We start from the raw sequence: 24,470 nt of genomic DNA, 5'->3' as shown, positions 1-24,470 counted from the left end.
AGTCCACGCAAAGACAGGTGACTCTGAAACTTCCTGGACAAGTGCAGACTGGGGTTTGCAAAGAACAGGGAACTCGGAGACTGGCAGTGGGTCATGCTATTTGGAAAGTATCTCTGAAGAATCTGATAAAACTGAACTTCTGGGTTATTACGAGGTTATCTTCATAAAGACTGAAGGGCACAACTGTTTCATGAGCCATCCATTAACTTGACTTAGAACTTCTAAATATCTATAGATATAAGGTACAAAAGTTAGGGGTCAGCCAGTCCCACTACCTCTGTTCTCTCAACCTTCTCCTCTTCCACCCAACTTCACTCTGACCTCTGTGCTGCCATCACTTCCCCCTGCTTCCAACTCACCAGCCTCTAGGCCTGACCCTCATCTCCTTTCTCAAGGACACTCGCCCTCTGAATAGAGTTCTAGAAATGTAAATTTGGTCTCTTTTTCCTTGAACTAGGAGTAGAATAAGGAACTCTGAAACCTGACAGTCTCCCTACCAATTATCCCTATAAAATTAATTGATTATAAGTTGAACTTAATTTAGTTAGGCCATTAGTTACCATCCCCTTGTACCAAAGACTCAAGTGATTGCTACATGGTGATATTTATAAGATTGGTAATTCAACTTGGGCGACATAGAATGGACCAGAGAAACAAAACTGCTTGGAACAACTGGTTCGCCTGAATCTAAAGACCACCACCACCCTCTTAAAACCATCTGTTGATCTCTCTGTGTGTCCCTAAATGCACTGGCCTGAGTAATCTCTGGCCTCACTGAATATTCTTCTTCTATCCGGAGTTGATTGAGATAAAATACCAGAGAAGCACAGGGCAATTCAACCCTCCCGGAGGGTCACTCAGAGTGACTAGTTGACTCAAGTCATTGAAAGGAAAACACTTTGCCCTCAAGTGCATAATTGACCATAACTTCTATTACTCCCAGGCAATAGCTTCAGAAAGAACCTGTTCTTTATGCACTTACACATTTACCCACAGGCAAGGGATTCCCTCCTTCTATTCCTCTACTCTCACCTTCATCCTAGTCTTAGAGACCAAGGAACCATCTTAATGCCATTATATGCCAATTTTAAATGTTGGTTTAAAAATTTTTAAGTTGATTAAAAAAAAGTTAGGAAAAAGAACTAGAGTTTCCAGCAACACTGATGCAAGGAAAAGAACCATTATTCAGATTTTGTAAGGCATTCCTCTTGGACAACTGGGACAAGGGGTAATTGGGAGGGAGCCATGTTTCAAGAGAAGCCGGAGTTGATTTGAAGTCATGTGGTCACTTGGAAAATTCCAGGCCCCAGGAAGCCAAACATTGTAACCTGTGAAAGACATGGGACAAAGTGATGTAGTGCTGCTCACCCCAGCTTCACCCCTGAGAGCCCACTGGGGGTCATTATAGATCCAGTTCCCATCCCTGTGCTGGGAGGTCCCACTGATCTGGAGGCCGGTGAGGCAAGAGTGTGGGTTGCCATGAAGAGGCAGAGCCTCTCTGTGCATGGGTATTTTTTAATCAGTTCTTAATAGTGCAGATAGGACTCCATAAGCATCAGCTGGTGGTAGAAGTAGGTGCTTGCTGGTGAGATTAGTGGCTCGCTGGGTCTTGCTGTGATTGTGGAGTCCTGCTAGTGGCAATCATGACTCAAAAGTCTGCCTTCAGTGGCTCCACTCCCTGAAGAAGTTAAGCAAGAGTGGTGGACAGATGGGGAGAGAGTAGGGCTCGGTGAAGGCCAAGAGCAAGGAGAAACATCAAGCAGGAGGGAGGAAAAGCAGACAAGTATGTTGTTTGTGCAGAGGGAAGGGCAGTTAAGAACAGTCAGAAGGAAATGAAGCCAGAATAACCTTACCAGGCAAGGAACTCAAGAAAGGAGGAAGCAGCAGCAGCAAATCAACAATAAAAAGCAAAAGCACATATGCTGCACAGGCATGATCAGCCATTGGGTCATTGACCCATTCTACCACAGCTGCATCCCTCTTTGCAGAAGAGAGGGCAGCCTTGAACAGATTGTGGCCGGGCACAGAGCCTGAAGCCAGTGCCCCAACCCCTCTTGTGTTTATTCATTAAAGCTACACATGCATTATTATGTATCCATGATGCCTAATTTTATTTTCATAGAAAGCAAATTTTTCTTTCCAGATCTTCTGATGGATACTGTTCCAGAAATATTGTCAGGGAGCTAAAGGTATCCAAGTCTGGGCGGCACAGCATAATCTTAGAAAATCCTCACCAAAAAGCAACACCCTCACCAAACACCAAGTAGATCTCACTTACACTGAAGATATTATTATGAAAGCTATATACCTATGTATTTTAAAGATATGTAGATAATAAAAACTTAAATATCCATCCATCTAGCCATCTATTTATCTGTACACCCATCTACCCACCCATGCATCCATCTATCCATCCACCCGTCCATCCTGCCCTCCTTTGCCCTGGAAAGAACCACCTTAAATCAGTATTAAGTGAATCAAGGTGGACTCTCTCACTCTTTAATTGCCCTCTGACTTCTTCCCTCTTTTCTCTGCCTCATCCCCTTTCTCCTTAGGATTCAAAGGGCTTGCACAGAGTAAGGCCTCCACCACACCTTCTAGACTCTAGGCGTCAGTCCCCGTTCGGCAGACTAGCATCACCTGGGAGCTTGTTAAGATTCAGATTCTCAGCTCCTCTCTCTCCAGAGCTACTAACTGAAACCCTGCATTTTTAGCAGGATGCCTCCAGAAAGAGGGCAGCCCCACCCTCTTTCTCTGTAGTTCTTTGCATGAATATTTATTTGGGGCATTCTCTCTGAGCTTCCCAAGTGAAATGTTCTGATGAAAGTACCCCTCCTAAGGTTTTCTTTTTTTTTTTTAATTCTTATGGATTGTTTAATTCTTTTTTTTCAATAAATTTTATTTTTATATTCCCCATACAATTGCAACCCCCCCATTCTGACCCCAATCCCTCCCCTCCCGCCCCCCACCCCCCAAAAAGTGTCTCTGGTTCATAGTTTTTTGTTGATTTTGATTTTCACTTTCTTATAGTTATTCATTTTCCAGGTCCCTTATTTAAGTTTTCTAGATTCCTGCTATGAGTGAGACCATCCGGTATTTTTCTTTTTCTTTCTGGCTTATTTCTCTGAGCATGATCCCTTCCAGCACCATCCATGTTGCTGCAAATTGCATGTGTTTATCTTTTTTGAATGCTGAGGTTTTCTTGATAACCTACTCTAACATGGAAATGTGATCTCACCTGTTACTCCTTGAAGCCCTAACCGTAGACAAGAACAACTCTTTGTGGGATTGGAACACCCCAGATGCTGAAGGAGTTTTTGAGGAAAGCGGATTCCTTCTAGTGCTCCTTAAATCATGTAATGGAAAACACTTTAAAGCAGTAGGATATGAACTCAGAAGCGGCTAATAAAAAGTGGTTAAAGGAGAGAGACAAGACAGGGTGCTAAGAACTGGGTCTGAGGAAAATCAGTTCCTTTAAGTTGCTTTCACAATTTCAGATAAAAAGCACAATTACAACATCTCAGGAATTCTATTTTGAAATATTGTTTTCTGATCTTGTCCAGGAAATCAAGCATTTCTAGAGAGGAGAGCAAAGGTTTTCATCAACCTGTTATTGAACACTGCCGGTCTGCTCCTGTATTTTGTTAAGCACCATAGTCCCATACAATTTGGACTTTAGAGTCTCGAAGGACAAAAGTATAAAAACATAAATTAAGTCAAAGGAAGTATATGAAGAAGGCAAGTGTTTACACCAGAGGACTCTACTAGTCTTTGTAAATACTCCGACCTCAGTACTAGGGCTTAAAGCTCTAAGCCCTTATACAGCTCTACCACCCCAAGTCTAGCCAGCTGCACCCCATGCCTTTTTCCAAATTGAAATCAATGAAAGTCAGTGGCTATTGGAAGTGGTTATTTCACATACAACTGTATCTCGTCTGGTTCTATGAGACTATGGAGTATTTTGTGGGAAGCTGCTCCAGATGTTGAGGAAAAAAACCTGAAATGTGAGTGAAAGTTACACAAGAAGAACCAGTAGAAAGCCGTGATGTCCTTTCTCCTTTGGGAAATGAATTCAATTCAGCTAAATAATCGGACATATGTGGGAGCCTCGACTGCGCATGTGGCCTAGGAGACAAGTATCAGAACATTCACAGCACCTTTGTACAATCATCAGAAGTTGTAAATAACCTAATGTCCAATACTGAATGGATAAATCAACTGCTATTTTCAGGTACTTTAATGTTATTATATAGCAAGTTTAATATAGTAGTGCAAAATGAATAGACTCGCTCCACTTTTTAATATAGATGAATTACAAAAGCATAACGCTGTGTGAAAAAAAAAAGCAGATCATAGGATAAAAGCACACAATGTTATTGCATTTGTATGAAGTTCAAAAACATGCAAGTTTGCATTTAAGAATCTGTGTGTGTGTGTGTGTATGGCAAAGCTGGGAAGAAAAGGAAACCATTTTTTGATGAATACAATTCTCAAGAATGGTTCCTCCTCACAGAGAGGGAGATAGGATTCTAGAATGGTACACAGATGGTATCAAAAATATTGGTAATTATATTATTTAGGCTACAAAGCTACAGCTCCATAAATAAGATAGACATTTTATCTTTCTTTCACCAAATGTCTGAGTAGGCCATCCAGGACTGAACGAACACAGTAGTTATGAGTCTGTCCTATGTCAGGCACTATTCTAAGCATCAGGCATTATTTTGTTTCATTTTCACAAAAATACTGTGAAGTAGGTACCTTCATTACCCTTTGTAGATGAGAAAATTGGAGCACAATGAAGTTCAATAACTTGCCCGTGACTGATTGCAAAGCTGAAGTAGAAGTGAAAGCAGGATTTGAGACCCAAGAGATAGCAGGTCCACGCCAGAGAGAGGATGTGGTGCAGAAAGATGAAGAGGGTCCGATGACCCTGGAAACATCGTACACTAGTCCTGGGCTAATCCGAGACTGCTTTCATGGGAGGGGTTAACACTCTTCCATTTCAGTTTACATCACCATGTTTTCAGGGTTTTGCTATAAGTATCCCAACATAAGCCAGCTCGATTGTTTTTCTGCTTCTCATTATTTTGAGGAGTTCTTTACATAATCCAGTTAGCATCAAATGCAGATTTTGAGGGAAAAAAACCTTTCCCCAATTTATGGCTTTTCTCTTCATTCTCCTTCTGATGCCTTTCGATGTGCCTTAGCATTTATCTGTAATAGATAAATTTATTGATCTGGAAAAGAATTTTTCTTTGGATTATTCATGGCATGGATAAGTAAAAAAGTAGATATATCCAAGTTTATTTACCACACATAAACCCAACATAATCAATAGCTTGTCTCCTTGTTACGTGGATTTCTTTCCTGCATTTTTCAGTTTTACTTTTCACACTGAAGATTAGGAGATGTCTACTCGATGAATGGTTTGGTCTGTGGATACCCTCAACTTGCTTGAAGGCAGTGTTGCCAAGTGTTTTTCTTTTTTTTGGGAAGGGGCCGGACAGTAAATATTCTAGTTTTTGTAGGCCACGTGGTCTGTGCTGAAACCACAGAATGCAAACCTGGGAGCATGGAAACAGCCATAAACAATAATTAAGGCACAAATATGTCTATTCATGTTGCTGAAATATGAATTTCACATCATAAAAAGTCTCCCCCCCATCATTAAAAACATAAAAACCATACTTAGCTCGTGGACTGTATGAAAGCAGGAGAAGGGCTGGTGGCAGTTTGCTGGCCCAGCTCCGGAATGGTGACAAACTGCCTGTGCTGAGGGACAGCGATCTCGAAAGCAGTTTTTGAGCTTGTTCTGGGTCTTTGAATATTACACAAAGCTCGTATTCCCGCACTGCAGGAAAGAGCAAGTGGCAGGCTTATCTCCAGTTGTGCACAATGACATGCTTATGACAGGCCGTCCCTTGTCTGAATGGTGCATTGTGAGGTAAGGGGACTGCGCCCTCTGTGGCAGGTCCCCCAGTTCCAGAGGAGGGAGGGCATGTGTGGGAACACACTGTGTGTGGGGTGTCAGATGCTCTGAAAAATGGGCATTTGGGTTTCAACCATTTGAGTTTCAACCATTTCGACCATCTCAACCTTGTGAGACAGGGTTTCCAAGACTGTCTTATTTGAGTCTGAACCTGCAATGAGGTTTCTCTGGAGTTAACACAGGCCAGGACGCCTCTCCTCAGGAGGGCAGAATTGTGCTCAGTCAGGACTTGGGCTTTGGACAAATGAGACCATCACGTCAGTGACCCAGGACGTGCACAATCACACACCCACACACCTACACACACCAGGTTCTGCGGGCAGCTGTCCTGCTGGCGTTTGCTCAAGGCCAGAGCACATGTACGGGACACGGAGCTACACACCGGGTTAGAGCAACTAGTGTCAGCCTCTGTGAGAGCAACTAGTTGTCAGCCCTGTTAGAGCAACTAGTTGTCAGCCCTGTTAGAACAACTAGTTGTCAGCCACTGTTAGAGAAACTAGTTGTCAGCCCCGTTAGAGCAACTAGTTGTCAGCCCTGTTACCGAAACTAGTTGTCAGCCCTGTTACCGAAACTAGTTGTCAGTCCTGTTAGAGCAACTAGTTGTCAGCCCCGTTAGAGCAACTAGTTGTCAGCCCTGTTAGAGCAACTAGTTGTCAGCCCTGTTAGAACAACTAGTTGTCAGCCACTGTTAGAGAAACTAGTTGTCAGCCCCGTTAGAGCAACTAGTTGTCAGCCCTGTTAGAACAACTAGTTGTCAGCCCTGTTAGAGCAACTAGTTGTCAGCCCCGTAACAGAAACTAGTTGTCAGCCCCGTTAGAGCAACTAGTTGTCAGTCACTGTTAGAGCAACTAGTTGTCAGTCACTGTTAGAGCAACGAGTTGTCCGCCCCTGCCGGGCCGGCGACACCTGCCGCGGGAGCGTTTCCGCCCCGGGGGCGAGGCCGGGCCGGGCAGGTGCGCGCCCCTGCGGGGGCCGAGCGCCCGCGCGCCTGTTAGACAAGACAGTGGCCGGGCCCGCCCCTCCCCTGACCCCCGACCCGCGCCCCGCCCCCCCGCCCCGGCCCCGCCCCCCCGCGGCGCGGCGAGCGGGGAGCGGGCGGCCGGGCCAGACCCCCCCGGCGGCGGCGCGGGCGAGCGGCGAGTCCCCGGCGCCCCCCCGGCCGCGAGCCCCGCCCGCCCCCTCCCCTCCCCTCCCCTCCCCTCCCCCGGCCCGGCGGGCCGCGTCTCCCGGCCGGGCGCGGCGGCCATGGCGGCGGACGCGGGGGCCGGGCCCGCGCCGCGCTGGCTGCGCGCGCTGGGGGAGCCGCTGGGCGCGGCGCAGCTGCGGCGGCTGGAGGCGCATCGCTACTGCGCGGCGGGCGCGTCGCTGCTCGAGCCGCCGCTGCAGCGCTACTGGAACTGGCTGCTGCGCTGGGTGCCGCTCTGGGTGGCCCCCAACTCCATCACGCTGCTGGGCCTCGCCGCCAACCTGCTCTCCACGCTCGTGCTCGTCGCCTACTGCCCCACGGCCACCGAGGAGGTAGGGCCGCCGGGGGGCCCCAGCCGCGGAGCCGGGGCGCGCTCGCCGGCGGCGCCCCGGCCGCCCGAGACCCCGGGGGCGGGCGGGCGCCCCGAGACGCCGCCGGGCGGTCACGCCGCGCCCCGGGCCCCGCGGCCGCCCGGCGCCGCCCCCCGGCCCCCCCCGCGGCGGTCAAGGTCACGGCCGGTCCCCGTCCGCGTCCCCGGGGCGCCTCGGCCGCGGCGGGCCCCAGGCCGGCCCCCGCCCGGCCGCCGGCCCCTCGCCCCTCCGGCGGCCGCGGGGTGAGCCGCTCCTTTGCACCCCGGGGCTGACACCCCCAGCTCCCGCCTGCTGGGCGGGAAGGCTGGTGGCCGGGCGGTGCCCTGTAGTCACTTTTGGGGTACCATGGTCTGTTTCTCAAAGGGGGCGCTTAGTGGGTCTCCCGTTACTGGTCGAGCTGATCCGAGATAAAGGCACTTGTGAGAGTTCCTCCTCTTGGCTTTGTTGAGCTTTCCTGAAAAACAAACTAGGCTGCTGTCGAGGTGATCGTGCCGGGGTCGTGAAAGCCCGAGTTATCACTAGCAGTGAGTATTGGATCTTCAAATAACAGGATTCTTAACTCAGGAGTAGCTAGGACTCGGGGCGTCTGCTAAGTAGAAGCGTCGCCTCTTGTTGCGGTGGGTGTGGAGGGGACAGGGGCAGAGCACACAGGAGACATGCCACATGGACAGACTGTGTCACTGCTTCCTTTTCTGTGTCCTCTGAGTAGTGAAATCCCTCCAAAATCATTTTTGGGAATAGATCTTGTAGAGGACTTGCGGGGTGGAGGAGGTTGAACGCAGTGTAAATATGCATTTAGAAAATATTGAATAATATTGAAATATTGAATAATATAATATTACAATTATAATAATTCTGCATTATAATAATAATTCTGCATTATAATAATTATAATAATATAAAATATTGAATAATATTGACATGCTATGTCACTGCTTCCTTTTCTGTGTCCTCTGAGTAGTGAAATCCCTTCAAAATCATTTTTGGGACTAGGTCTTGTAGAGGACTTGCGGGGTGGAGGAGGTTGAACGCAGTGTAAATATGCATTTAGAAAATATTGAATAATATTGAAATATTGAATAATATAATATTACAATTATAATAATTCTGCATTATAATAATAATTCTGCATTATAATAATTATAATAATATAAAATATTGAATAATATTGACATGCTATGTCACTGCTTCCTTTTCTGTGTCCTCTGAGTAGTGAAATCCCTTCAAAATCATTTTTGGGACTAGGTCTTGTAGAGAACTTGCGGGGTGGAGGAGGTTGAACGCAGTGTAAATATGCATTTAGAAAATATTGAATAATATTGAAATATTGAATAATATAATAATAATATTACAATTATAATAATTCTGCATTATAATAAGAATTCTGCATTATAATAAGAATTATAATAATATAAAATATTGAATAATATTGACATGCTATGTCACTGCTTCCTTTTCTGTGTCCTCTGAGTAGTGAAATCCCCTTCAAAATCATTTTTGGGAATAGGTCTTGTAGAGAACTTGCGGAGTGGAGAAGGTTGAACGCAGTGTAAATATGCATTTAGAAAATATTGAATGGGACCTGATTTTAAATATATCTTGCCAGGAGATGGATGTGTTTGTTCTATATGATTTCTACGCAGACATTCCCATTGTTACTCGCTTCTGGATTGTCAGGAAAACGTGCTTAAGTTTGTGTTTTTGCAGGCTGTTTGCAGAATTTCCTCGTGTGTGTGGTATGAAAAGAGCACTCTTTAGAGGGGCAGGCTGTGCCACATAGTAGAGAGAGAGACCTCTTGGCTCTTTGCCCGCGTGTAAAACAGAAAATGATAACCGCCAAGCCAGTCTCACAAGGATGCAGTGAGGACTGAGGGATCTATATCACCTGCAGATAGATGGAGAGAATGAGAATTTGCTCACCACATTAAAAATATTACTCAATGCATTAAAATTATTGCTGCTATTTAAGATGTCCTGAAAACATGTAATTTAATATTTGTTGGACCTAGATTTGGCCAACAGCATTTGGGTGTTTCTGACATTTGCCAGTTTATGTGTGAGCTCTTCAATGTTATTATTAGTTTAAGAAGTCGAGCACTTACAAAGAGCAGGGCATATAAACAAGTAGAAGAGGTTCTGTTTAGGGGCGTCAAATGGGCCAGGTGGAAAAGATGAAATTATTAAGTAGCGTTTAGGCTCAGCCTCATTTAAAACAAGAAGAGGAGAGGGTTGGGATCTGAGACACATGAAAAAAAGTGAAAAAATCAGTATAACCCCAAAAGGTGAGAATAAAAATTAAAATAATAAGATGAAAGTGTAAAGAGTTTCTGAAATGTAAAGATCTTGGAGACGAAACGGCATAATTAGCGTGTGTGTGTGTGTGTGTGTGTGTGTGTGTGTGTGTGTTGACGCAGTGCCGGGAAACACCATTACAGGGTTCACATTGCCTGTTTGATAAAATCCCAGAGTCAGTATGAAAGAAGCATAACAACTTGGGACTGTTTTGCTTTCCGGTCACAGAGCTAGCAAATGACAGAACCAGCCAGGATTCGGAGCCCAGTCAGTGTGACTCCAAAACCATATTCTTTTTAACACAATCACCACCTTCGAACCTGAAGTTTCTGCCGCTCTCTGTGGCTTGTGTATTGTTCTTACCAAGTATGTAAAAATGCAATCAGCCTTTCGTTGCATTTGAGCATTTGTTATAGAGGAAGTTAGCAAGTTTTTTCCCTTCCCTGGAATGGTTTTCCCACCATTTTAGTATTTCCTCTATCTGTCCATTCTGAAAATATAGTAGTATCTATTTTTATTGAAAGAAAATTCAGGGCCAGAGGGTTAAGTGACTTAAACCTGGCATGGAACTTGTTTTCTGACTCTTCGACTTCAGGATTTGCTTTTTCAGACTTGACAGATTGTTTCCAGAAAGGGCCAAGAGAAGTATGTGAGGTTTTTGGCTTTAGCTGCTTGGGCTTATCAACCCATGTAGGATACAATGCTGACTCATGGCTAGATTAATAATATATTGGACTTTTTTTTTTAAACTACTGTGTTCATTTCTGGGCTGTGCACAGGGATGAAGGAACATTAATAGAAAAAAGTAAAATGATTTATGTGAAGCTTCTACAACGGTGCCCTGAACTGCTTTTCCTATCACCCTCTCTGTTAAGGAATTTTCCAGTCCAGCCAAATGGAACTACTTACTAGAGCAAGGATTTCTCTCATCCCTCCTTTTCTTTCCTTCAGCCACATAATGATAACTAACATTTACTGATTATTGACTGTGTCCCACTCATTATTAGATGTTTTTGTCTGTTGTCTCATTTAATCTTCTCAACAACTTTCTGACTAAGGTACTATTGTTAGAGGACAGCCCCGATATTGAACGGGTTGCCTGGCTGTGGGTCCTCACCCGCGCGCTTACAAGGGATTTATTAATACTCCACTACAGGCACACACAAAAGGTTCATAAAAGGATTATTTACAAGGGAAAAGGAAATAAGGAAAATGTACAACTCAGGGAGAAAATAGGGAAATAGTCTTTAATGCGTCCTACCCGATCCCCCGACCTGGAAACCCAAAGGCACTCTCAGAGCTGGCCGGAGGCTGCGAGCTGGCGGAGAGCCAAAATGGGGTCCCCCCCCAAAGCCCACGTGTCTGGCTTTATACCAACCTGGCTGCTTACCCCCACCCTCAGGTCCCAGCCACCTTCCCTTTGGTGGTGATGGGAGGTGGAGTTCCCAGTGTCTTTGGCTTTGGCCTGGGGTGGGGGTGGAGTCCACAAAGCCTGTATGGAATTAGCTTTAGGACAGCCTTTTCCCCCTAACACTATCACTATCTTTACTTTCTGGAGGTGGGAAGTGTCAGGCATTACCTTTTCTAAGGTAGATAGCTTTAAATAGAGACCCAATTTCAAGCCAGAAACCTTGCTTCCACAGTAGGACTTAGCGGGTTTCCGTGCAACTTCTCCATTTTATTTTGGTTCTGTTTCCCTACTGAGCAGCATAGCCTGCCAGATTTTAAGTTCAGACAGTGATTGCCCATGTGTACATTCTCCATAGCACGATGACTTGCGTAAAGCAGTTGCTAAATTATTGACTGTGTGGATGAAATAGCAAAATGTCATCCTGAAAGATGATGTTTTCTGCCCTTATTCAGTTTCAGCTGGGTCTTGGATTAAATACCTAACAGCTGTTCAGCCTGGGTGATTATTTTAAGAATAAGCAAGAATTAGGATGGATGGAGAAAGCAGGAACTGAGTCCCCTCCCCATCTTGGAGCAGTGCTGTCTGAATGCTACTCTGTCGTCCTGACCCCCATTCCTTGGCTGCCTAATCCTAAAACAGAATCACAGATTCTCATGGTGTGAAAGGACCTTAGAGTTTATTTAGTGCAATTTCTTCATTTGAAGATGAGACAAGTCAGCAATTTGAATCTAGTTCTTCAAGCTCAGCTTAGCAGCATTCTCTACCAATCTCGACATCCATCTCAGCGTCTGTTAAGAGCACGTTTATAGCAGGCTCAGAAGGCATTGAACGCTGCATTTCTTTTGTTACTGCTGATAAAGTTGACCAAAAATCAAGTATATCTTAAGAAATCAAGAAGTCCTTAAGTCAAAAAGGAATGGTTTATGCCCCATCTTAATAATGGTTAATTAATAATGGTTTATTCCCCATCTAAGTAATTAGATTAGTGTTGCCTTTGTTTGATTATAGGAGGACTAATAAGAAAAGGCAACAATCTGTAGTCTCAGACTTTTTTTATAGTTTTGATTTCCTGTAAATCTATTTCCTCTCTCTTTTTTTAATCACCTCTCTCCTCCCTTTGCCTGTTTTTAAAAACCAGCTCAATCACTTTCAAGCATTATGAATTAAGTCAGGCTGCATGTCAGGGAGTGGACTCTTTTACTGAAACAAAAAATATAAACTCCAAACATCAGGAGGTGAAAGTTCCTAAAAGCAGGACAAGGACTAGATTGAGGCAAACAGGCAGGCCTGAGATTTAAGGAGGCATGTGCCCAGCCCTGCAGGTAAGAGTCTCCTTAAATTCTGTGGCCTAGATGCTTCCTTGCCTCCCCCCAGCCCTGCCAGGGGAGCCTCCACAGAAAGAAATGTGGCTAGAACTTGGCTTTGGGATTTGTCTTTTTGATTCCAAAGACTCTTCTTATACTTGCATAAGCTGTTTCCCCTTTACAGTTCTGGCTGAAATGTGTATTACACATGACACTGGTAAATAAGAAGCTTAAAACCCCACTCCTGGCGTATGCCCTGGCGTGGGTGTCCACCACGTGTTGTGTGACCTGCAGAGCATGTGTAAGGCCCCAGTGCAACTGATGTTGAGGATAGATCAGGCCCCAGAGAGTCTCTTCATGCCTCTCTCTACCTTCCTCTTCCCCTTAGCATGGTGCCAGGCTGGTCTTTTCAACAAGAACTCAAGAACTGAAGGAGATTTAAAAAGAAAAAAAAAGGGCCTCTTGAAACAAAATTTAAAAAGAAAGAAGGCTACCTTTGGCGACACAGATTTCTAATGCCTTGAGAAGGCCCCTCTGGCCCGCAGTGCAGGCTGAGCTGCTTTGGTGGGTCCCTGCTCCCCTCCCCCAGCTGGTAACCTGCCTCATTTCCTGAAATGGGTGTGCTCTTCTCAGACACTGGCCCCCAACCAGAGCTGAGGCCACAGGTCCCAGCTGAAAGCAGTGATCCCTTGGGGCCCTTCCTGATTGCAATCTAGAGTGATCTTATCCTTCCTGAGCAACAGCCGCCTCTGAGCCTCTCAGGCCTCCAGTGGGAGCCTTTCCTCTGTAAATAAGGAAATGCCCCATCAGCCCTAGGCTCAAGGTCAACAACATCTTCACCAAGTCCCAGGCACACAAGTGCCTGAGAGCAGTGGGAGAGTATGGGCCTAAAGCCTTAGAGGCATTTGGAAACTTACTATCTCTCAAATCTTAGATGTAATAGCTCTGGAGCTATTTTTCAAAATAGTTGATTTTTCTTTCCCATAATGTATTAAAATACAGACATAAACATCCGCATGAAAAGATTATCTATGATTCACCTAAAAATTTTACTGAGCAGCCTTCCGTATGCCAGACCCAGTTCTAATCACTTTACTTGGAGTAACTCACTGAATTCTCAGTCAGAAAGAGCCATGCAGGGTAAATGAATTAACCAGGCTTCTATGCAGCTGGCCTCAGGCTGTCACCTGCAGCCTTGACTGTGTTGATGCAGAAGGCGCCTGTGAGCATGGGCACGCTTGCCTGATTGTGCACACCTGAGCGTGGGCGTGCACGCCTGCGTAAGCATGCACACCTGGGCCTAGACGCTGGGGTAAGAGCCGTGGCGGCAGAGGGAGGACGAGCGGCGTTGACTGCAGAAGAGGTGAGGCCAAGAGAGGTTGTGATGCGAGAGAGAACGGCCAGAGAGCCCAGAGCAAGGGCAGAGATTCACTGGCAAGCCCCCCCCCCCAACCCCTGCACCTGGTTGCCCCACAGGAAGTGATTATTCCCATTTTTCAGAAAGGGACGAAAGCCCTGAGTTGAGCTCCTCGTCCCGTTCACTCAGCCAGGGAACAGTAGCGCACAAATGGGGTGAAGCAGAGTCCAGAGCCGCTCACCCACCCCCTGTGAAGCCGGGGTGTGCAGGCTTCACCCGGGAGAACATTCTACCTGCTGGGCTGCCGGGTAACTTAGGGCCTGCCGGGAAAACTGAGAGCAGTGGCTGAACCATCTGGCTCCTCGGCTCCTGTGCTGGGGAGAGCGGGTTTTTCAAGGAGCTCCCACACCCTTGAGAGGAGATGAGGGGCCTCGGGATGAACCGGTCCAGTGTTCTCGCGTCGGGAAGGCCCTGGAGTGCGGCCCAGCAAAGCCGTGTTTCACGTCTGGGTGTGAGGGAAGGCTGTCCGCAGGGCAGGGGTGTGCTGGTCGGTTGCTTTCCTTTCCTGGGCGCTTCCTTTTCAAACGTGCCTCCCGTGTGCGCCCCCGACACCTGCACGTGACAGACGCGCGCCTGCAGGTGCAGGACTGCCCTGGAGGAGTGTTCTCTCTCCCCTGGAGTTACTTTTAACAAGAACAATTTCCATATGTTCTGGCCTGGAGCTCTGGGTGGGCACGGCCATTCCAGGTGACTTGGATTAAGGTTGCTTTTTCCCACCACACAGACTTAAGTTTATGGTGCGCTGGGCACGCAGGAAGGAGAGCTGCCTCGGGAGGCCCGGATGCCTCCGTTTTCTCTGCACGTTAGTCCATGGCACGTCTTCACTACTTACAAGCTTCTGGAAGCTCCTGTCTGAAACCTCAGTTCTGTAACCTCTAGCCGGTTGATGCCATATGCCACCAGTGGCGGCGACTGGTAGCATCCAGTTACTCCATCACCGAGGATCTGTGGTCCTGAGTCTTGGGAACTCCAAGTCTGCGCTGCAGGTTTCTCTCTGTCCTCTCGTTGTGTCCAGAAGTGACTCTTCTTGCAGAAGGTCGTGTCGGTTGCTTTCACCACCCAGGGCATTTGGACACCTGGATGTTTGTGCTTCCTGTCAGTGCTGCCCTCTCCCCCGTGGGACAGGTGCGAGTTGCACGTGCTCTGTCTTCGGCCGTGGGGAGCCTTGCTGTCACGGAGTGCACCCCCACGCAAGGCGGAGGAGCAGCGTCGTGAATGGGTGCCATTTTCCCAGCCCCCCGTTATGTGCAGCCACTCAGTAGTATGCTGTGAACCAGACTTCGTGAGCAGGGGACCTACTGGGCAGCTGCTGCTTAAGTGGGGATGGAGTTAAGCAGCCATGCTTGGTTTTATAATTGAACATGTGGAATCAAGTTCTCTTGCTTCCACAGCCGCGCTGGATGTGGTATTTCCTTCGGTCCCTGTTCTTTGTGGTTTCCCAGCAGAAGCTGTCTTCGACTGGTGGCATGTTTTCAGGCCTCACCGGCCCCACTTGGGCAGACCCTGTTTGCTGGGCATTTGCCCCCAAGGGGATGATAATATTGGGAAACTTGTTAGGAATATCCCTTGTTTCTCTTTGCATACCAGATCTCTTCAGAGTCTGTCATACTAGTAAGAGTGGCCTTCCCTTGCCTTTGTGCAGTGGATGGCTGGATCCCTTTCAGAGCATGCACCACTTAACAGTTTGGGGTCCCTGGGTACCCCTTGGTCATGCTAACAATACAGTCCCCCTAACATCCTCCTGACTGACGGACTGGCCCACCACTTAAGTCACTAAATTAAAGGGTCAGGTCTCCCTTTCTCTCTACATTAACGCTGTGGTTGAGAGACTTTAGGTGCCCTTACTAAGTCTAATCACTTGCGCAATTAGGGATTCATTTCCTGGATGAAGTTCCACTAAGAGGTTCCTTTCCCCTGGAGGTAAAATCAAGCCTACCTCTACCACACCTCCCTTTTTAATGTTTCTCCCTCGCCCTCTTTAATGGGTTCCTACTGTGTTCTACCCTGGACACTGCAGAAAACCCAGAGTGTTGTGACCCCGGGAGGGGAGCAGCCCTTCTCTTTAGTGCTTTCCTGGCGCACAGAACAGGGCTGACTCCTAAGGGACAGTGAACGAACAGTCCTGACTGGGACTGGCTTTGGGCCTCCCTTTGGTCCCGGTGATTCATTTCTAAGTCTCCTGAATTTCTGATCAAGGAACACAAGTCCGCTTTTCTCCTGCGCTCCCGACAGACTGGCTCCTGGCTGCTGTGGCTTCTTCCCGGGAGCCTGGGAACGCTTAGACCAAGTGCCAAGTGCCTCTAACCTGCCCTCTGCTGGCTTTCTCGGCTCTTACAACCAATTTTCAGCTGTACGCATTTGGGTGTTAAATACCGCGGACACTGGCCAGATAGGAATGTTTCCATCATGTTTCCTTTCAACACCTGTTATCTTGCACAGGGTCTAAACACTCCCGGATCAGAACCCCTCTTTCCGGTTCTGAGTCGGGTCACCTGCCACCAAAATGAAAATGAAAAGGCCATTGGTGCAGCAAAAAAGAAAAAAAGGGGATATGCATGAAAGAGAGAAATGTATCTCTCCGATAGATGTTTTACTGTAATATAGGAGAAAAGCGTTTAATGGAAAAAGATAATAAGAATAAAATGAACCTTTAATAGCTTTTAATAACTTTCCAGAACTTGTAATAACTTCAAATTCCAGTATTATGTATATTTGTATATACTTGGTTATCAAAAGAAGGCATCAGTGGGAGTATTTTATGTAAAACACTTTGTAATTCTGTCAAAAGATTCCAGATGGTTTATTTTGCATTACTTCTGATGATTTCTCACTTCTGTTTTTTAGCCTTTCTCAAGTTATTCATAGTTTCCAGATAAGTCTTTAAAAACATGCTAATCAGAACTGAATATGACATCTTAGTTTGTGTGTTGATCACGCAGTTGTTTTTATTCTTAAATTATTTCTAAATCATACTATGTATTTTTTCATCTGAAAAGACCTAGGAAGTCCTATCAAGGAGTTAGCTGTATAATCATGAGTCGTGGGCAGCTAATACTAATGGTGATGAAAATTTTATTAAAGGTAGTTCAAAGTACACTTCTATTTACTTAGAAAGATGAGGCAATAGAGTAGCAAGTTTATGGTATATTTATCAAATTAGCCCATAAACCATACATAGGCTGGTATTTTAAAAATAATATTTGCCACTAAGTGTGCAAAACACAATTTTAGTTGACAGTAACTTTTATTGAGCAATTACTACATGCCAGGTTCCTTGTAAAGAGCTGTGTAAAACTTTATCAGCTACAGCTGTATTATTAACATCTTAACACATGAAGTAGCCCAACCTTAGCCCAAGGTTAACTAGCTATTAAATGACAGAGCCAAGGAGACAAGCACAGATCTAACTTCAAAATCCTAGTTCTTGACAGTTTTGCTATACTTCCTCTCTAAGATAGAATTCTGGGTTGCCCATTGTGATCATTACACAGGGCAGGATACTTTTTTAAGTGCTGAGAGACAAGAATGGCTATATCTCAATTTTTGTTCTCTTATTAAAATTGGATCATTGCTATCAGTCTGTCTTCAAGTTGACCAACTCTATTCTCTGTTGTTATCCATACTTCCGTCTCTTTTTGTCTGGTTTCTTTTATGATATTCTTTCTCATCACCAGTTTTTAGTAATTGGATTATGATGTGCTTTGGTGGTTTGTTTTTGTCGTTTTTATTTTAATATTCTGCTTGGGGTTTGCTGCATGTCTTGGATGTGTGAGTTTGTGTATTTCATCAAATTTGGAAATTTTTCCAGCCATAATTTCTTCCCCTTCCACTCTCTTTCTGAGACTCCAGCTACACATATATATTTGGCTTTCACCTGTGCATCACTGATGCCCAGTTCAATTATTTTAGTTTCTCCTCTTCCTGTGCTTCATTTTAGAGAGTTTCCATAGGTATAGTCTGCAAATTCATGATCTTTTCTTCTGGAGTGTCTAATTGGTGATTCATCCTTTCTGTATATTTTACACTTCAAACATTGTATTTTTCATTTTACTACTTTTCTAGTTATGCAAGGAGGAAAATATATCCAGCCCCTAGTACTCCATCATGAATCAAAACAGGGCTCTGTGGTTTGTCTTTTTCATAGCAAACACTTATTCATTTCTACTCTAACGCCATATATAAATTGTAGTGTATTTAAGGAACTGTGGCCAAAATCAGAGCCCTAAGCCTTGCTTGGTGGTTCACTCGGTGCTGCTCACAGTGTGGGCTTCTGGGAGCCTCCACCCAGACTGCTTGATGCATTTTATTCAATTTCACAAGTTAAATCTCGTCTGTAGGATGTCCTCAGACACACACTGAAGGGACGTAAAGTGAGAACACAAGGAAATGAGTTGATTGCCTTAGGTTGAGCTGTTGTTGAACAGAAGTTCGCCTGTTGTCACTGACCAGCCTTTATGATTGCCACTGACTTTCAGGCACCGTACTGGGCATACCTGCTGTGCGCCCTGGGCCTCTTCATCTACCAGTCCCTGGATGCCATTGATGGGAAGCAAGCCAGAAGGACAAATTCATGTTCTCCTCTAGGGGAACTTTTCGACCATGGCTGTGACTCTCTTTCCACAGGTAAATTAGTGGAGATTTTTTTTTTTTAAGATCGATTTATTTATTTATTTATTTATTTATTTATTTATTTATTTATTTATACAAGTACTGGGTATAGTCAGAAGCATGGCAGGGTGAGAGAATTCTCCAGAGCCAGAGCAGAGCAGGCAGAAGGACCGAAGCACACTGCTGAGGGGAGCAGCGGGCGGCAGGAGAGGTCTGCGCGCCATGTGGGACCCTCGCTGGTGGCCGGGGAGCAGCCGGGGATCGAACCGGCGCTGCAGAGGCTGCGGGCAGCTTCGCAACCCAACGCTCAACCGCTGCGCCACCGGGGAGGCCCTAGTGGAGATTTTTTTCTACATTTATTTATTTATTTATTTTGATGATATCTTAAAAACTAAAATAGACTAAGTTTTCAAGTGGTCCACTTTGGGGATATATTTGGGTGCAGTTTTGCACAGAGTATTTTAAAGTTTGTTCAGTGATTACTTTTATCCAGTAGACCCCATTTGAATGCCAAGATTGTGTCCCTTAAAACTAAGCAGTAGATGGAAATTATGTCCTTCATTCTTTTTAATTCTTAATGGATCATCAATCTCGTTTCAGTGTTTATGGCAGTTGGAGCCTCGCTTGCTGTTCGCCTCGGAACCCATCTGGACTGGCTGTTTTTCTGCTCCTTTGTTGGGATGTTCATGTTTTACTGTGCTCACTGGCAGACGTACGTGTCGGGCGTGCTGAGGTTTGGGAAGTAAGTATGCCTTCCAGTCGTTCCTTCCTACTATCATTGGATTCCTTTTCAGTCTGTGGTACTTCGCCTGGCTGTAAATGAGGGGGACAGAGGGCCAGCCAGGAATCCAGATGATCTTTTTGTTTATTGGGACGTCCATGGAAGCTGCCCCTTGCCTTAGACTCACCGCACCAGCAGCAGCCGCGGCCCACCCTGAGTAGCTCTGCTGGGGCCTGGCCTCCCCGGCAGCAGCTCCAGCGTTAAGGATATCCCTGATGTCACAGCCCAGATCACTTTTGGATTTTTTAAAGGTCTTTTTGGGTCCAGTTTTTAAAAACTTGAACCTATTAGTAGGTTCTTTAAGTTTCTAAATTACTGTACTGTGCAGACTATTTTTTTTTTTTCTTTCAAGCATGGACTCTGAATAGTTCAAATGTTTGAAGATTTGGTGAGTGATCCCACCCTTTTATCCTTTCAGATTCCCTTTTTTCCAGATTCAAGAATCGTCATCTCGTTTATCCCTAAAAGGTGGAGGCAGAGAATGGGGCTTTGGTTGCATTTAATGTCTGTGGTCGGAGCGATGCGTATGTGACCCGGGGCTCCTAGCTCAGGCCCCGCGGTGCGTGTCCATCAGTCCCAGAGGGAGAGTGTGTTGTCACCTCCCTCAGCTTTCCTGTTGCCTCTGGTCGCTGGCCACACCGTGGCAAAAACAGTGACTAACTGAACATAAGCCACCCTGGCTGCCAGAGGAAGAAAGCAGAATTCTGACTGCGAGGCACAGGGGGAGTAGGAAAAATGTTGACTCTGATGTCATTTCCGTATCACAGTATCCAACCATTGCAACACAGCATGGAAAGATCGCCTTAGTTTTCCTCTCTGAAAAACAGAAATAATTTATGGTTTGAAGAGTCCTAATAGTTGCTCAGTAATGTTAGTGCTGCCCCCTCCTTTTCCAAAGAGCAGCAAACACACTGTTGGGTTTACCTTTCTCAGCTAACTTGGTGGTTTCTCCATGGCACCTGAGGCCCGCTCTGCGGCAGTGCTCTTACCGCTGCTGGGCGTTATTCTTCATATCCGTGGGTTAATGTTCAGTTTGCCTTTTCCTCCTAACTGCCCTGGAAAGAAATCAGTTGAGAAGTCTTCCACTTCTGGTTTTATTTGATCCTCTGATCCCTACATTTCTCATAGTTGCAGAGCCTAAGTATTCCTCTAGCATCTAAAGACTCGGGGGTGCCCAAGCACAGGTGTAAAGCAGGTAGGCAGATACACAAATCTGGAGCTTGGGGAAAATAAAAGGAAATTCGGAAATATGAATTTGGAGGTCATTAGCATATATGGCAGTTGTAAGTATAGATTAAATTGTTCAGAGACTCTAGAGAGCAAAGAGAGAATTCTGGAAATAGTAGCAGTTTAAGGTGTGGGCGAAGTAGTCTAGGAGGGAGCCTGACAAGAGCTTCTGGCAAGGTAGAAGAATCAGGAGAGGACACGGAATAAATAGCAACAGAGCAAAGCGTTTCAAGAAAGAGGGAGTGATCGACATTTAAAATATTGTACAGGGCCTCCCTGATGGCACAAGGGTTTAAGATGCAACCTATGAAGCAGTCCGCAGCCACTGCAGCACGAGTTTGATCCCTGGCCAGGGAGCTACCCACATGGTGCAGCAGACCTCTCCTGACTCGCCCGCTGCTCCCCTCAGCAGTGTACTTCAGTCAGTCTGCCTGTTCTGCTCCCCACTCTGTCTCTGGTGAATCCTCTCACCCCCCTGCACCTCTGGCCTGTACCCCAGCTCTTGCATGCATAAATAAATAAATCTTTAAAATAAAAATGTAAAGTGGATTAAGCAAAAAATATGAAGAGAAGAGGAAATCACAAATGTACACTCTTTTGTTCAGTTAGCCTGTTTGTGGAGCGAGGGAGAGAGTTGAGAGCTTCAAGGAGTGCAGATTGGAGAGACTGATGTTGGTTGGCTTAGCAGTTTTTTGAAAGAAATCCAAGCATGTGTATATACTGGTGGAAAAATGTCTGTGGAAGCCAAAGACCAGCACAGTGGCTGTCAGTGACAGTCGGGAACACTGCAGGAATCATTCCCTACTTTTTAAGGGAAATTGACATGAGAGTGTTTAAGAATTTGCCTTAAATCGCCCGGTTGTCTTCATAATTTTTTCTGATTATGGCAGTAATGCACCATTATAGTTAAAAAAATCAAAATTCATAAAAACATAAAGCAGAAAGCAAAAGCCTTCCCAGGGATGATGGCTCTTCACCATTTTCTGTGCGCTCCATGAGTCTTTCCCCGGGACGTAGACTGAGGCTCCCCTGTGAGGCTTACATGTGGCAACGCGCTCTTCTCTGGGCTTCCTTCACTCCGCAGGGTAATCACCCGATCGCTCCGTGATGGAGAGAGAGGTAAAAATGACGTCTGTGGACATTTTGGCTTCCTTCGTATACGGCCAACTTTCTTATTTGGGTGTTTTATTTATAAACCTGTTTTCTGTTCTCTGTCCTTCCCTGTAGAGTGGATGTCACTGAAATTCAAATAGCTTTAGTGATGGTGTTTGTGCTGTCTGCGCTCGGAGGAGCAACCATGTGGGACTATACGGTAAATCTGAATATTTAAATTTCTAGTTAAGTACCTTTTTAAATAATTAGGGAAGAAGCATTGCATTGTTAACCTTCTCCAGAAATCCTTTGTATTGTATTTAATATTTGTTCCTCTTCTTAACCCTTCATTTTATAACCTGTGCCCTGCGTATACCTTGTCATGGCATTTTCCTCTCTGTGTGAATATATGACTTCATGACAAACACCCCCCTCCACTTCCCTAAGACAAGCTCCGCACACTAGTTGAACTACTTTTTCCAGGCCAAAATTTATCACATAAAATAAATTTTAAACAGTAAATTCAGTAAAATATTTTGTTTAAAACTCTTCCCTCAATGTTAAGGAAAAGTTATTGTATTTTTAAAAGCTCGACGTCCCCCGTAGGAAGGGGTGTTTTTATTTTCTGCTTGTTTCGTAACCTCAGCATTTCAGTAAGAGTATCCTATGAGGAGGCCAGGGTCATAAATTCATGTTTGCATAAGAAGAAAATTTATAAAGAAACAAATTAGTCTCTACAACCTAAGTCCAAGTCACGGCCTGACTCACAGCCTCATGCCCTCAGTGTTCAGAAGAAGAAGGATGATCTCAGTAGCCAACAACTACCTTGCATTCAACACCTGTGTTCCTAACACATGAGCACGGCTGTGTCATGACCTCCGAACGATCCTATGAAATAGCCAATGTTATCATTCGCTTTATGAGTAAGTCTTAGAATGAGTTCAGCAATTTGGAAACATCTCCACACAAAAACCTGAACGTGGATGTTTGTAAGAGTTTGATTCAAAATTGCCAGAACTCTGAAACAACCAAGATGCCCCACAGCAGGCACATGGGTAAACTGGGGCACACTGAGACAATGACGTATTATCCACTTTTTAAAATGGCTGCCAAGCTGTGAAAAGACACGGAGAACCCTTCAGTGCATACACGTTCACGAGAGAAGCCATAGTGAGTGCTACGTCTGGAATGATTCCAACTCTACGGCATTCTGGGAAAGACAAAATGATGGAAACAGTGAAAAGATCAGCAGCTGTCAGGTCACTGCAGGGGGAGGGATGAGTAGACAAAGCATGTGTCTAAACTCACAGAATACGCACCCCCAAGAGTGAGCGCTCATGTAATATATGGACTTGGGGTGGTAATGATGTGTCAGTGTAGGCGCATGGATTGTAACAAATGTACTGCTGGGGGTAGGGGGCACTTTCATAGTGGATGGCAGTGGGGGCCAGGAAGTAGATGGGAACTCTGTACTTTCCAGACAAATCTGCTGTGAACCTAGTTGTTCTAACGACTGTATGTTAAAAAAACAGGGTCAGAAATGTCCTTGTGGCATTTAGTTTCCAATTTGCCCATTACAGTTCCTATCACTAGGCTCAGAAATGGACTTCGAACATATTTTAAGTAGTGATCCATTCCTTGAGACATTCGTATTCCTTCCCATCGTGTAAGAATGAATGCTAGAGTCACGGGCACGCGCACCGGGCCTGTGCACTCTGCCGGGGGATGCGCGCGTGTTGGGTGGCGACGGCTCAGCCAGCATCGCCACGCACGTGAGCGGGGAGCAAGGTGGTTAGGCGACTCCGGCCATCAAGTCACATGTGAGAGTCTAATTTAGGTACAATGGGGAAGTATTCAGTCTTGAGCTAACTTCAGCGTTTTGGCCGTCCCCTGGGAAGGGAGCCCGCCTGCTTATTCACACCAGCAGTGATACTTATTTTCAATGTAGGTTTTCTAAATTTAGTTAGTTAGCGTTTCCACACATTCTGGTACAGTGTTGCAAAGTCTACTTTCAAAACACACCAGCCTACAGATTTTGGCAATTCATTGTCACTGTTTTTTAAATCCTTTGCTGCCTTTGGAAGTTTTCTTGAACAGCAATTGACCAACAGGTAACTATGTTGCTAGAGATTTCATCCTGGACATTACACCCACAGGTGTTTGCATGTGCACACGTTGTGTGAGGCCGCTCACATTCATGGGGCATCTCCTGGTGTTCTGACTTTCCTGGGGGGCTACCTTTTAAAGGTAACACGTTCACGTGAACTATCCTTTTTCATGTTTCCTCTCCGTCACATGAAGTCTTGTGAGATTAAATATTTCATCTCAGTTATGTAAGAAGACTTAGCTGAATCTGGTACATTCATTTTTCACTTAATGAGAAAAACCATTCACAAGCTACTCCCTCAGGCTGCACTCCAGAAGTTGAGGTTTGACTGTAAGAAAAAGGATAGCTTATTGGGTCACATCATGTACTGTTTCTTCACTATTGAGTAGGAAAAGGAAATCTGTTTTCTTCATGATTTCTTTCTTTCCTCTATCCCTAAAGATACCTATTCTAGAAATAAAATTGAAGATTTTTCCAGTTCTTGGAGTAGTGGGTGGAGCAATATTTTCCTGTTCTAATTATTTCCATGTTATCCTCCATGGTGGCGTTGGCAAGAATGGATCCACTATTGCAGTAAGACATTAAACTTCTTTCTCATTTGGTGTGAATTGTATGTTTACTCAACACCAGCTACAGAGATTCTGAAAATATGCCAAAATTCAAGAACTGGGAAAGGCATTAA

General features: G+C 45.4%; 1 protein-coding gene across 2 annotated transcripts in view; it reads left to right on the top strand.

Annotated features, from left to right (window-relative positions):
• Positions 1–7,084: 7,084 nt before the first annotated feature.
• The window catches only part of CHPT1 (choline phosphotransferase 1), a 22,360-nt gene continuing 4,974 nt past the window's right edge, over positions 7,085–24,470 (top strand). The window contains exons 1-5 of one of the 2 annotated variants that reach the window (XM_037513779.2): positions 7,085–7,510; positions 18,449–18,596; positions 19,182–19,323; positions 21,817–21,901; positions 24,230–24,361. In XM_037513779.2, the coding sequence (XP_037369676.1) occupies positions 7,238–7,510; positions 18,449–18,596; positions 19,182–19,323; positions 21,817–21,901; positions 24,230–24,361 (780 nt within the window). In that variant the 5' untranslated portion in view covers positions 7,085–7,237. The remainder of the gene's footprint in view (positions 7,511–18,448; positions 18,597–19,181; positions 19,324–21,816; positions 21,902–24,229; positions 24,362–24,470) is intronic. The other variant, XR_005125732.2, reaches the window with a different exon arrangement.

This window comes from Talpa occidentalis, unplaced genomic scaffold (assembly GCF_014898055.3).
Source record: "Talpa occidentalis isolate TD23 unplaced genomic scaffold, MPIMG_talOcc4v2.1 talOcc4.16, whole genome shotgun sequence".
NCBI classification, from domain to species: Eukaryota; Metazoa; Chordata; class Mammalia; order Eulipotyphla; family Talpidae; genus Talpa; species Talpa occidentalis.
The sequence above is the reverse complement of the archived record's forward strand: the minus strand, read 5'-3'. Positions and strand labels throughout refer to the sequence as shown.